This window comes from Panthera pardus, unplaced genomic scaffold (assembly GCF_024362965.1).
Source record: "Panthera pardus isolate Hobbes unplaced genomic scaffold, ASM2436296v1 HiC_scaffold_26, whole genome shotgun sequence".
Classification (NCBI taxonomy): domain Eukaryota; kingdom Metazoa; phylum Chordata; class Mammalia; order Carnivora; family Felidae; genus Panthera; species Panthera pardus.
Window position 1 is genome coordinate 20,192,608 of NW_026526832.1, and position 12,108 is coordinate 20,204,715.

The 12,108-nt window shown below is 40.2% G+C and overlaps 1 protein-coding gene across 2 annotated transcripts in view; it reads right to left on the reverse strand.

The window, feature by feature from the left end:
* Positions 1-846: 846 nt before the first annotated feature.
* SELENOI (selenoprotein I) overlaps positions 847-12,108 on the reverse strand; it is a 46,185-nt gene continuing 34,923 nt past the window's right edge. Inside the window, exons 9-10 of one of the 2 annotated variants that reach the window (XM_019449902.2) lie at positions 10,313-10,495; positions 847-7,699 (exon numbers count right to left, since the gene is read on the reverse strand). In XM_019449902.2, coding sequence (XP_019305447.1) covers positions 7,601-7,699; positions 10,313-10,495 — 282 coding nt within the window. In that variant the 3' untranslated portion in view covers positions 847-7,600. The remainder of the gene's footprint in view (positions 7,700-10,312; positions 10,496-12,108) is intronic. The other variant, XM_019449908.2, reaches the window with a different exon arrangement.

Consider the following 12,108-nt stretch of genomic DNA (forward strand, 5'->3'; position numbering starts at 1 on the left):
TTCCTTAAGGAAATTTGGGAGCAAGGAAAAAAGATGCAAAGTAGGAAGAAAAGCAAAGACACTTTGGAGGCGCAGGGTCTAAGCCTGGACGGACCCAAGCTGCTTACCTGGTGCGTGCCTGCTATGTGTCAGGTACCCGCTAGGTGTTCGAGGTTTGCGAACAGAAGGGCAGGAGGAACTGCTGGGGCGACCGAGAGGCTGGGTGGCGCAAGGGATTAAAAGCACACCGCTGGAGAGGCAGCCCCGGGGCAAAATAGGGGGCATCTTCCCCTCACCTTCTTCAAAGCCTGTTAGAGACAAAAACTTTAAATGCCTGCTGCCAGAGCTGGGAACCACTTCCGATGTAAAAGATAGGAAATATTCTCAGAAGCAATGTTAGAAAATAGGAGTTTTTAAAATAAAAGCTTGTGATTTATAAGCTGAACTAAAGTTTGGGTGTACTAAGTGTATGTCATTAGATTCTTGTGGAATTAGCCTGGGAAATTAATACCATACGTTTTTCTGTGAGAAAATGTGTTTAAGACAACCACCTTCCCAACTAATTGAAGTGTGACCCGGTTATTATTATACACTGCCCAGCACCCAGTTCTGGGGCAGTCAAGAGCAGGACACTACGAACAGCTGTTACTGCCACCTGCCTGGTACTCGGCTTTCTGAAACAAGTCACAGGGTTGTAGAACACCCAGGAGCAAGCAGGCGGATCACTCTTTAAACACACAAAACAAAAAACCTTGCACTATGCTGCTCTAAAGTAATCAGTGATTCTGAGACAGCATCCTTCTCCCTCAGAGCACCCTCCCCTCTTGCATCTACCAAGGAAAAATAAAGAAGACAATCTGAAAACAGTTAAAAGGATTTAAAAATTATTTACTCTTTACTTTTATTACAATAAATATTTATCAATAATAGAATGAAACAATTTTAAATTAAAACCTACTGCATTACTTTTGGGGTTCACAGCAGCAGAAATAAACATAAATCCAGTTCAGAAGGCAAGGCTTCCAGAATCCACTGGCAAGAAACAGTCAGGTCTTGATTATCGATCGGGGCCAGCAATGGGGAACAGTAACACCAACGATGCAAAAGTAACAGTGATAGGATCTATTTGTGGACCAAACTGTCTACGACTTCACAACACTGCAGATAAGGAACTTTTAAGCGAGTTGTAAAGCCCCATTTCTGCAAGAGCTAGATCTCTTCCCCCCCTCGAGCTCTTGAGCACAACAACTGCTCCCAGAGCTGCCTTCTGGCCAGGGATGGGCCCCACCACCATTCAGAGCCAGAAGACTCAAACCCGATGGAAGCAGCCGTCTTCTTCAAAAACTGTCTTTCTGGCTCACAATCCCTGGTGGAAGGGAAACAGAAAGAGACGTATTTCACACGGGCCTTCCGTGGGGATTGAGATGAACTGCAAGTAGGAACGACTGTGGCTCTAGAGGAGGAAGAGGCTTCAGAATTAGGGGCTACGTGCCGATTAGGTCAACAGGAAGAGACAATCTAACGAGGGTGTACCATTTTTGCAGATAATCAAGAGCACACTGCATGTATATATGAATATATCATACATAGATATGCAGAAAACCTATGTGTACATATCAAATACGTATACACACACACACCACACATAACCAGATAAATGCTACATTATTTACCACGAACACAGCAAGTTCTAGACAGACCCATTATGAATATGCTCCATTCAACTACCTGAAAGAGGAAACGAAAGACTTTGTGTTCCCCTTTATCTCACTGACACACTCTGCTTGTGGCACACACGTCCCAGTTGCGTAAGTGGTGTTGCTAATAGGTACCTGAGAAGGCACGGAGTCGTCCTTGTTTCAGAATACCACACACAGCAAACTGCAACGGGTCCGAGCCACACAAGGTACTAACTGATTCGGCAGGATGCCTGCCACCTGTCCTTAGTCACAGGGCACGAAGCCTTACGCAGAAAAGTAGCCATTTCTCTTCCTACAGGTGGCTACAAATTTAACCTGTTTTGTCCTACGGGAGGGGAAGGGGACGAGGTAGGGGTCAGGGAGTCTGTACCTGGGCAGTAACTCACTGCTTCCCCACTACCCAGAGGAAATGCTACTTTCATAAAACAACTAAAATTTGGAGTGTAACACTGAAGTCTGCTTTCTTGGCACGTTTTGGAACGAGCATGTCATTACATGTAGCTGGGTGTTTGTCTCCCGAAAGCTGACTCATTTCGTTTAAGTTATCTAAACAAAATAACCTACAATGTTAATACTGTGGGCAGTTTCAATCAGCAGTTGTTAAAGTCTGATGCTGAATGATACCAGTAATTCACACAGATGTAAAATGCAACATTCATAGATCTTGTGAAATGAACATCCCTCTGGTAACGAGTTAGTAATATCAAGTACTAACTAAATGTGTTCCACGTAAGGTCAAGAACTTACTCCTTAGAATTAAAAAGTGCTCGTCAAGAATATAAGAATCTTGGGATCATGGCGAGTTGTGTATGTTTTAATAAAAAAACAAAATCAATTCCAAATTTTAATGGTTAACCCATAGAAACTGCTCAAGAGAAGACTTTAGCCAAAGAGCCATAAAGCATCCCCAGCAGTCAGCCAATCCTGGTATCTTTAATACTGACTTTAAGTTCCATGTAGCATTAGGTACTCTAAGGCCATGATCCAATTCACAAGCTTTAAAAACAGCACCACTTTGGTTTAGCCTACCTTTCTACAAATGATTCTGTGAAGAGTAAGACAATGTGAATGGACCACACAATCCTTCTGTTAGGTCCATATGGACTTTCTTATAGGGATAAGCCCTTGTTAAGATATTCTAAAATCAGTCCACGTGCCACTTTCCAATTCTGGGAACCCGGCCTTTCTGACCGAATGCAACACAGTCTCCTCACTCCGGCCACCTGTGAGAAGGCTACAGATGGCAGAACATTTTCTGCTTCCCTAAATATTAGCTCATTGAAGATCTCTCTGTCTTAAGAGCAGGTCCCCGCTTAAAAACAAACCAGAAAAATCCGCTAGATTACTATCTCTCGCATATTTGTTTATTGAAGAGCAAAGCGTAGTACTAGCATGTGGGTTAGAAAGTAAGGTTACGTTTATTTTGCACTGTGGAAGCCCTGCAACGAATCAGCCAGCAGATTCCACTCCCATGGCTTCACACGAGGAAGAAGGTACATGTTGCCACTCTCTCTGGAAAAGCTCGACAACCAGGATTTACCAGAAACCCTAGTGTAACTGCTTGCCAATGCCAGTCATCTGGGCCACTGTCAAAGACGGAAAGTAAACTACACAAGTCACATGGGTCACAAAATTAATAAAAGAAAAATCAGAAATTTACTTAAGCTTCCTAAGACATAGAGAGCATCACACATTCAAGTTTCACGGTGATTAGTTTAACACCATTTGCCTGTTAAAACTGTCACTTAAAATATACATGTCAAAGTGCTTCAAATGCAGCATACTAATTAAAATTCCTCTTGGAAGGTTCCAGTACCGGCAGCTAATTTAGGAAGGTTATTCACCCACAGGGTGTTCAAGAAAGGGCATGCTGCCTTACAAAGACACTTGAGAAGAAAAAGAAAATTCTAACTGGACTTCACAAATCTCCCACAGAGTGCTCAACCAAGTCCAGAACTGCTAAAGGCCACTCGGAACATAGGAATCAACGCAACCAAAGATTTCTGTATTTATTTTTGGCCTTTCTGGGGACCCACAGCCAAAAGTTCTAGCCCATCGGCTTCATTCTGTTGCCTCCAGCACATTCCCAGTCCTAGACCAGCAAAGAGATCTAAGGCAATCAAGGAGATTGGAATGTGGCAATACCTAGGTGCTACAGAGCAAGTTGGCGCCTCTGTCCTCGGTGGTGGCAAGTTCAAAGGAAGCCCAGAAGAAGAATGAAAGGAAGAGTCACACACAGGCTTCTAGTTAGAATGGAAAGGGGAAATGGAGCCTTTGACTCAAACACCTTCAGTTTACCTTTTTATTTTCCACAGGTGATAGAATCAAAGTCTACTTTGGCAAGCAAGGTACATTCCAAAGGTTTTTCAACGGACTACAAAATAAATTCTTGGAAAACTGAGCATTTAGGAAACCTCCAAATTCACATTTGAATTTGAAATTAGTGGCGGAATGATGATTCAAATTGAAATGTGAGAAGTTTAAATTCTGTATTGCACTAGGATCACTGGGCACTAAGGTGACCCCTTTTTCTCCTTAAAGTGGACCCGATGCCTGCTTTTTCTCTTACATGTTCCCCCAGAGCCCAGACTCCGGGTCATGATCAATACTCTTTTGGTACCTACTTAGAATGTGGGCAACCCTAGACGTACACTCCTCTTCCCCAAACCTCTACTAAAATAAGTGACATGTTGGTAGTAGCACAAGTACATTCTAGACTAATCAGCACGGAGCTTTTTTAAAATTAGAATTAAGAGCATTTTAAGCATGGTGCGATTCAAATGCCAAGGACGATTTTGCTGTTTGTGTATTACGCGGTTGTGTGCATCGGTTGTGTGCGAATGGAGGAGCGCTGCCGTAACCCGTGACAATTTTAAACTGTGCGATGCACTGACGGTCACGAATGTTAGTAAAGGACTGGGAAAGATGGCAATAACATACTCTAGTCAGGTAAAGATTTTTCTATCCCATGCCCCCCTCAAATGTGGGGGAATTAATTTCTGTCAAGCACCGAAGAGCACGTTTCATACCATAACCGGACAAGAAACTTCTCACAGGTCTGGGTAACTCTGGTCCGCAGAGACACAAAGGAAACCTCCGGCCTGGCTAAGGCACTCTACTCTGAAATGGACAGAAAACATGCATGTGTGGCCAACCACGCCATTGCTCCCCTAAAGGCAGCTCAGCGTATGCTGGGAGAAAGGCTGGGGTGGTCCACTCACCCCCAAAATATCATGCAGAAGCCTGAAAGATCTTGTATATTTATATTTATACTTTGGAAATGTGGTGGTAATTGGCAAGACACAAATGCTCAGAGCTATTTGTAATGAAGTCCTGCTTCAGCTGCTGTATCACTACGTAACAAATGGGGCTTTTGAGATGCACTTCAAGATGGCAGACGAAACCAAGAAAACGTCAGCAGTATACCAATGATGCACAAGTCCACAGTATTCTGAAACAGTTACTCAGTTTCACTTTTATCTTGCTGACGGCCACCTTTCTTTCATCTAACGGTGCCAATGAAACTATGGCATAATTCTTTACCACTGTAGGGAAATATACAGTACAGGCACAAATAATTTCAAATAAACTTAATGCAGTAGAAAAAGAACAGAAACACACTTTGAGGTAAAACAGCCCCAGAAGTACAGGACACGACCCCATGCCAGAAAGGGTGTGTGTGTGTGTGTGTGTGTGTATGTGTGTGTGTGTGTGTATAACTATACTGTACAAGGTGAAGAAAGCCTGTGGTCCAAATTTGTCATTTAATAAATATTTATCAGTTCTTTCCTTATATAATACAGATTACTCTCATTCTGTGTACAAGGTCAACAAAATAGTAAAATGATTAGCTCAGAAACCTTTGAATGAAGCTTTGTTCCCGGCCCAAAATAACACTTGATCCAGTTCAATTTTGCAGATGACAAAGAACAAGGTATACAAAAAATAGAGTTACCGTTACTTAATTCATTCATCCTCTGACCTCCATGATGGCAAGTTACTAACAAACATGGAATCACTACCCACATTTTCCTGCATCAATTTCTCACCTATTTTCAGTCTCAGAAAAAGTCACCAGATATACCTCAACCTTTACGAGCCGTTTTTAAAAATGAGTACAGAACCATGAGTTAGCTCCTTGACTCCTCATTTCTAATAAACTGGATGACAATGATTAGAATTTACAAACTTAAAAACTGAAATATCAATTATAGTTATTTTTACAAAGCAGCAGACTGAAATTTAAAAAGGAATACATTACAATTAAATTTAACGATGGTCACATTCATAGATAAATAATGGTAAAGAATTTAATTACATATCAACACAGTGGTGCCAGTTTTATCCAAGTGCAATCCATCCAAAAAAAAAAAGGGTTTAAGATACACTCTTCATTCAAGCACAAACTTCATTCAGTGGAAAATAAAGGAAAATCAGCAAGTAAATTTCACCACCACCAAACTACACGGAGACAAAGTCAAGAAGAAAGTCATGAGAAGGTGTCATCTAAAAAACAACCACATTGAAGTCAAAGGGATTTTTACCCCTGTCAGTAAACCTCAAAAATTATTCCAAGTCATTTTAAAGAGAGTAGATACTAAGTAAGGCATATATCTCAAAAGTTTTCTTCAACTGGGGAAGTGGAGAAGTGGGCAAGTTGGGGAAGAAAGAATTTCTACTTCCTTATCCTGTATGAAATAAAAACACAGCACTCTCTCCTCCACAAAAAAGAGACAGGACGGATGAATGGAAGAACAAATTGAATCTGGAAACTAATTTCAGAGTGAGGTTCATAGCAGTAATTCATAGGGAGGTTCGTGAGATTCCTAACTCCAAGGTAAATTTCTCTTATAAGGAAGTTTATCTGTGTTCCTTACGAGTAATTATCACAGGACTGGGACTGTCACATGCATTCATATAATCATAGTTCGCAGGCACCAAATCTCACCAACTTGCCGCTGAGGGGGAAAATACATTTAAACGATGAACCATGTTAATGTGTGAGCTACAATTATGATCCATTCTCTACTAAGTCTCAATAGAATATTTCTCTTTAAAAGAAAATTAAACCGGGGGCACCCGGGTGGTGCAGTCGGTTAAGCGTCTGACTCTTGATCTCAGCTCAGGTCATGATCTTGGCAGTTAGTGAGTTCGAGCCCCGCATCAGGCTCTGCGCTGATTGCATGGAGCCTGCTTGGGATTCTGTCTCTCCTTCTCTCTGCCCCTCCTCCACTTGTGCTCTCTTTCTCTCCTCTCCAACTAGGTAAATAAACTTAAAAAAATTTTTTTTAATTAAATTAAATTAAACCATTTGTCAAGATCTGTTCCCAAGAAAGAGAGCCAGAATACTAGAGAATCTAAATATATATATTAGCTCTCTTAGCACATGAGGACAAAAGGCATTTCCATGGGAAAGAGAAATGAGTATTTGGCAACTGTATATTGTTCTGTAATCATTTGGCATCTCTGGCTAACAGTAACTTGCTCTTATCTTTTCCCCATATTAGATTTGGGCTATTGATAACTTCCATAGCAAAAGACCTACTACTGAAACAGTATCAAATATGAAAACATTTTGTGGTTTTCTTAATGTTATCAGTGTTCCTAAACCAATCTTGGGGCTCTAAAAATAAAAACAAAGCATCTTTAACTCTGTACGAACCAAAACAGCATGGACTCATGAAGCTAACATCACTAGAAACATTTTGCTGGTCTAAAGTACATTATGCCTAACCAAAATGCCACACAGTTTTATAAAAAGTAAGTTGGGAATTAGTAGGTCCAAAATTTCGTAAATTCAGATCATTTGTCCAAGTACTATACACACTGAGTTCCCGTGTCTGTTAAGCAGATCAGTTTAGTTCAATGGTGATGGATGAAATATTTACAAGCATCTTATTTACAGTACTTCCTTCTGTAGATTACAGGCCAATACTCTTTTCTTCCGTTCCTAGTCAATCCGAGTTTGGTTTCCTCAATGAGAAGGGATAAATCTGAAAATGGTTGCTCAGCTGCTTTACCTATATAGAAAACCAGAACATGAGACGGTAACAAACACATTCCTAATTATTTTTAAAAAGCACACAAAATTCACCCACTGGAGACAATTTACCGACTGTAACAGCAAAACTCAGCAGAAATAATGAAGAGGCTTTTGTGGACTAGGATAGCTACTGAGCTAGAGGGCTATAGAATTCTACAGAATACTAGAACTACCCTGGGAAAGTTAGGACTTAACATGGGTCTGCCTAACTCCCAAATCTAGAATTTCTTCCAGAGCCCTCCAGACCACCCAGATTCACACCCAAATCTACTGGGTTAGTTGACACAATAATATCTAGTAGGTCAAATATTTACATATATAGACTCTCTATTCAACTGCTTACAGCATTTCTAGATAATCATTCCTAATCCTGATGAAACAGTATAAAAGCAGATCTCTACATTTTAGGTTAGGGTATCCCTAGTGGGCAGGCAAGACCTTGGTTATGTGTCAGTTACCAAAGTTCTAGTTCTGTTGCTGTCATTTATATTTCAATAGTTCAAATGAATGTTCTGTGTAGCTTTCAAGTTTCACCTTCTGGTCAGAAGTTGCAAAACGTGGCAAGAGAGCACAAAGACCGACAAAAAAGATATTCCTAGAATTTTTTTCAATTACTTTGATTTATTTTCCAGATTTTTAACAGTGAAAATATACTGCCTTCGTAATTTAACAAAAAAGGTTTTTTGGTTTGGTTCGGTATATGTATGGTTTCTTAAAGATATGCTTCTGAAGGGTTGTAAAAAATTAGAACAAGTATAAAAGACATTTACAACTATATTCTACTTCATGCATGTGAAATATAAAAGCCTAAGAGTGTTGACATAAAGCATTTATGTTAAGTATGCATAAATAAAAACATAAATGATTATGTCCTCATGTCACAATCCATAGTTATCGTGGATTTTTTTCATCTACTTTGTTCTAACAAATGTAGGCTGCTTTGGGGAGAACACTAAGGGAAGAAACCTAAGTTTAGCAACATATACAAGGTAAAAGGCATGACAGGTGTGCTCATTTAAAAAAATTTTTTTAATGTTTATTTTGAAGGAGAGACAGAGCGTTGAGTGGGGGAGGGGCAGAGAGAGAGAGAGACACACACACACACACACACACACAGAATCCCAAGCAGGCTCCAGACTCTGAGCTGTCAGCACAGAGCCCGACGCAGGGCTCAAACTCACGAACCACAAGATCGTGACCTGAGCTGAAGTCAGACATGTAGCCGACCAAGCCACCCAGGTGCCCCTAGGTGCGCTCATTTTAAAATATTATGACAGAAGACATGTGTCTCAAACTGAGTCACGGTAGAGTTCCTTTCAAAACAAGCATACCAAATAGAAGCAGTATTTTAAGAGCCATAAAAACATGAATACCCTTTTACATAACCTCATTGCTATGAAATTATCCTCAGAAAATAAAGAAAAATATATTACTCCAGATTGTTATTTTTGTTGTTGTTGTTATTCCAACCTTATTTGTAATGGTGAAAATGTGGAAACAACCTAGATGATTAAAATAACTGGATCATAATTAAGTAAACTGGGTAATTATTAAGTAATCTCCTTGCTGGAACACTGTACAATTAAAAACCATAATTATAAGACCATGCTAAAATACATGATTAGAAAAGAATGTTAAAGTGTGAGGAAAAGAAAATAAATTGCATGGCTCTGATTTTCATTTTATTATATCTACCTTAGTCCATTTGCCCTGAAACTAGTCTCTTTTTAGAAGAGAATATTAAGGTTTGCAAAATACTTCTTAAATCCATTCTCTTCTATAAGTCTCCTGATAAAAACTCCCCTAAAGCTAAAGAAGCAAGTATACAGGGGCACCCGGGGGGGGCTCACTCGGTTGCACATCCGATTCTTGACTTCAGCTCAGGTCATGATCTCACCGTCTGAGTTTGAGCTCCATGTCAGGATTAGGATTCTCTCTCTCTCCTTCGCTCTGCCCCTTCCCTGTTCACACTCTCTGTCTGTCTCTGTCTCTCAAAATAAATAAATAGGGGCGCCTGGGTGGCTCAGTCGGTTAAGCGTCTGACTTCGGCTCAGGTCATGATCTCATGGTTTACGAGTTCGAGCCCCACATCGGGCTCTGTGCTGACAGTGCAGAGCCTGGAACCTGCTTTGGATTCTGTGTCTCCCTCTCTCCCTGCCCCTCCCCATTTGTGCTCTGTCTCTGTCTCTCTCTGTCTCTCAAAATTAAATAAACATTAAAAATAAATAAAATTTTTTAAAAAGTATAGAAATAGATAATCAACAAATGGGATTACTTGGTCTCATATAACTAAAAGCACACAAGAGCTTACAATTCCATTCACCAAGAAAACAGTTCACATTTGTACCTAAAAAAAAAAGAACTCCTCATAATAACTATTGAGTTTTAAAGTTATTTGTAGTTACTGTAACATACTCATCAGAGAAACAATATCTGACATTATGTACCTGGATATTATCCAATATTTATAGGGACTATCCCAATTCTTCCAGCTACTTTCATAAGCAACTTTCTTTTGAAATTTTTCCTTCGCCACTTTTCTACTACTTACAAGAACCAAATAGAACCAATTTTGCTCTAGATGACTCACCACTCGTACTCCATAATGGATGTGGGCCAGAGTGAAAACAGCTGTTAAGGTATACAGGAGAATGCTCTCAACGTAGGAGGCTACTCCTAAGTTTACCACCAGGACAACCAAGAAAAGAGGAACCAGCAACCAATTCAAAGTTGGGCACCGAGTACTGCTCATTTGACAAACAATCAGCTGACACTTGAAGTTAGGGAAAAGGAAAAAAAAAAAAAAAAAAAGAATGAAAATTTAATTAGCAAAGCACTTCATTTTCTTAAAATATAATTTATTGTCAAATTGGCTTCCATGCAACACTCAGTGCTCATCCCAACAAGTGCCCTCCTCAATGCCCATCACCCACTTTCCCCTCTACCCCAACCCCCATCAACCCTCAGTTTGTTCTCTGTATTTAAGAGTCTCTTATGGTTTGCCTCCTTCCCTCTCTGTAACTTTTTTTCCCCCTGCCACTCCCCCATGGTCTTCTGTTAAGTTTCTCAAGATCCACATATGAGTGAAAACATGGTATTCGTCTTTCTCTGCCTGACTTATTTCACTTAGCATAGTACCCAGGTTCCATCCACATTGCTGCAAATGGCATGATTTCATTCTTTCTCACTGCCAAGTAGTATTCCACTGTATATATAAACCACATCTTCTTCATCCATTCATCAGTTGATGGACATTTAGGCTCTTTCCATAATTTGGCTATTGTTGAAAGTGCTGCTATAAACATTGGGGTACAAGTGCCCCTATGCATCAGCACTCCTGTATCCCTTGGGTAAATTCCTAGTAGTGCTATTGCTGGGTCATAGGGTAGGTCTATTTTTAATTTTTTGAGGAACCTCCACACCGTTTTCCAGAGCGGCTGCACCAGTTTGCATTCCCACCAGCAGTGCCAGAGGGTTCTCGTTTCTCCACATCCTCGCCAGCATCTATAGTCTCCCGATTTGTTCATTTTGGCCACTCTGACTGGCGTGAGGTGGTATCTGAGTGTGGTTTTGATTTGTATTTCCCTGATGAGAAGTGACGTTGAGCATCATTTCATATGTCTGTTGGCCATCTGGATGTCGTCTTTGGAAAAGTGTCTATTCATGTCTTCTGCGCATTTCTTCACTGGATTATTTGTTTTTCGGGTGCGAAGTTTGGTGAGTTCTTTATAGATTTTGGATACTAGCCCTTTATCTGCTATGTCATTTAGCTAAGCACTTCAAAACAAGTCACTCCAACATTAAAAGCATTCCAGTACTTGAGCCAACACAGTTACACAACATTATTAAGTTCAGAAGTTCTCAACTGCTCAGAAGCCCAACGGAACCCCTGTCCCACCTCCAAACCCGTGGACTCTCAGAGTGTGGGTCAGACAAGGCTGGAAAATAATTTAGTAAGGATGCTATAGAAGGGATTCTTCCACTAGGTAACAGTTTGGATAAAAGGAATTTCTCCCGATTTTAAGATGGTGTGATATCTGAAAAGAACTTTCAAAATAGCCCTGTATAGCTCCTCCATACACCTAAATTTCTTTATAGTGATGAAGAGATGCTATCTCCAATTCAGTCATATTGTCATATTAACACCTCAAAACCTCTCTGGCTTCCTTTACTTCCAATACCTTACTCAAATCTACTTTTATTCCTTCAGAGATAATTTTTTAATACAATGTATTAATATTTTCAGATCTTTAAACCCTGTGAAATCAGTAGGACCGGTGATAATGAACACATATTACACACATGGAAACATAAGCTCAGTGGCTAGCTTTTAAAGTAAAAAGTTATTAAGGACCTGACCAGAGCTAGAGCACATGCTCCCGGGTT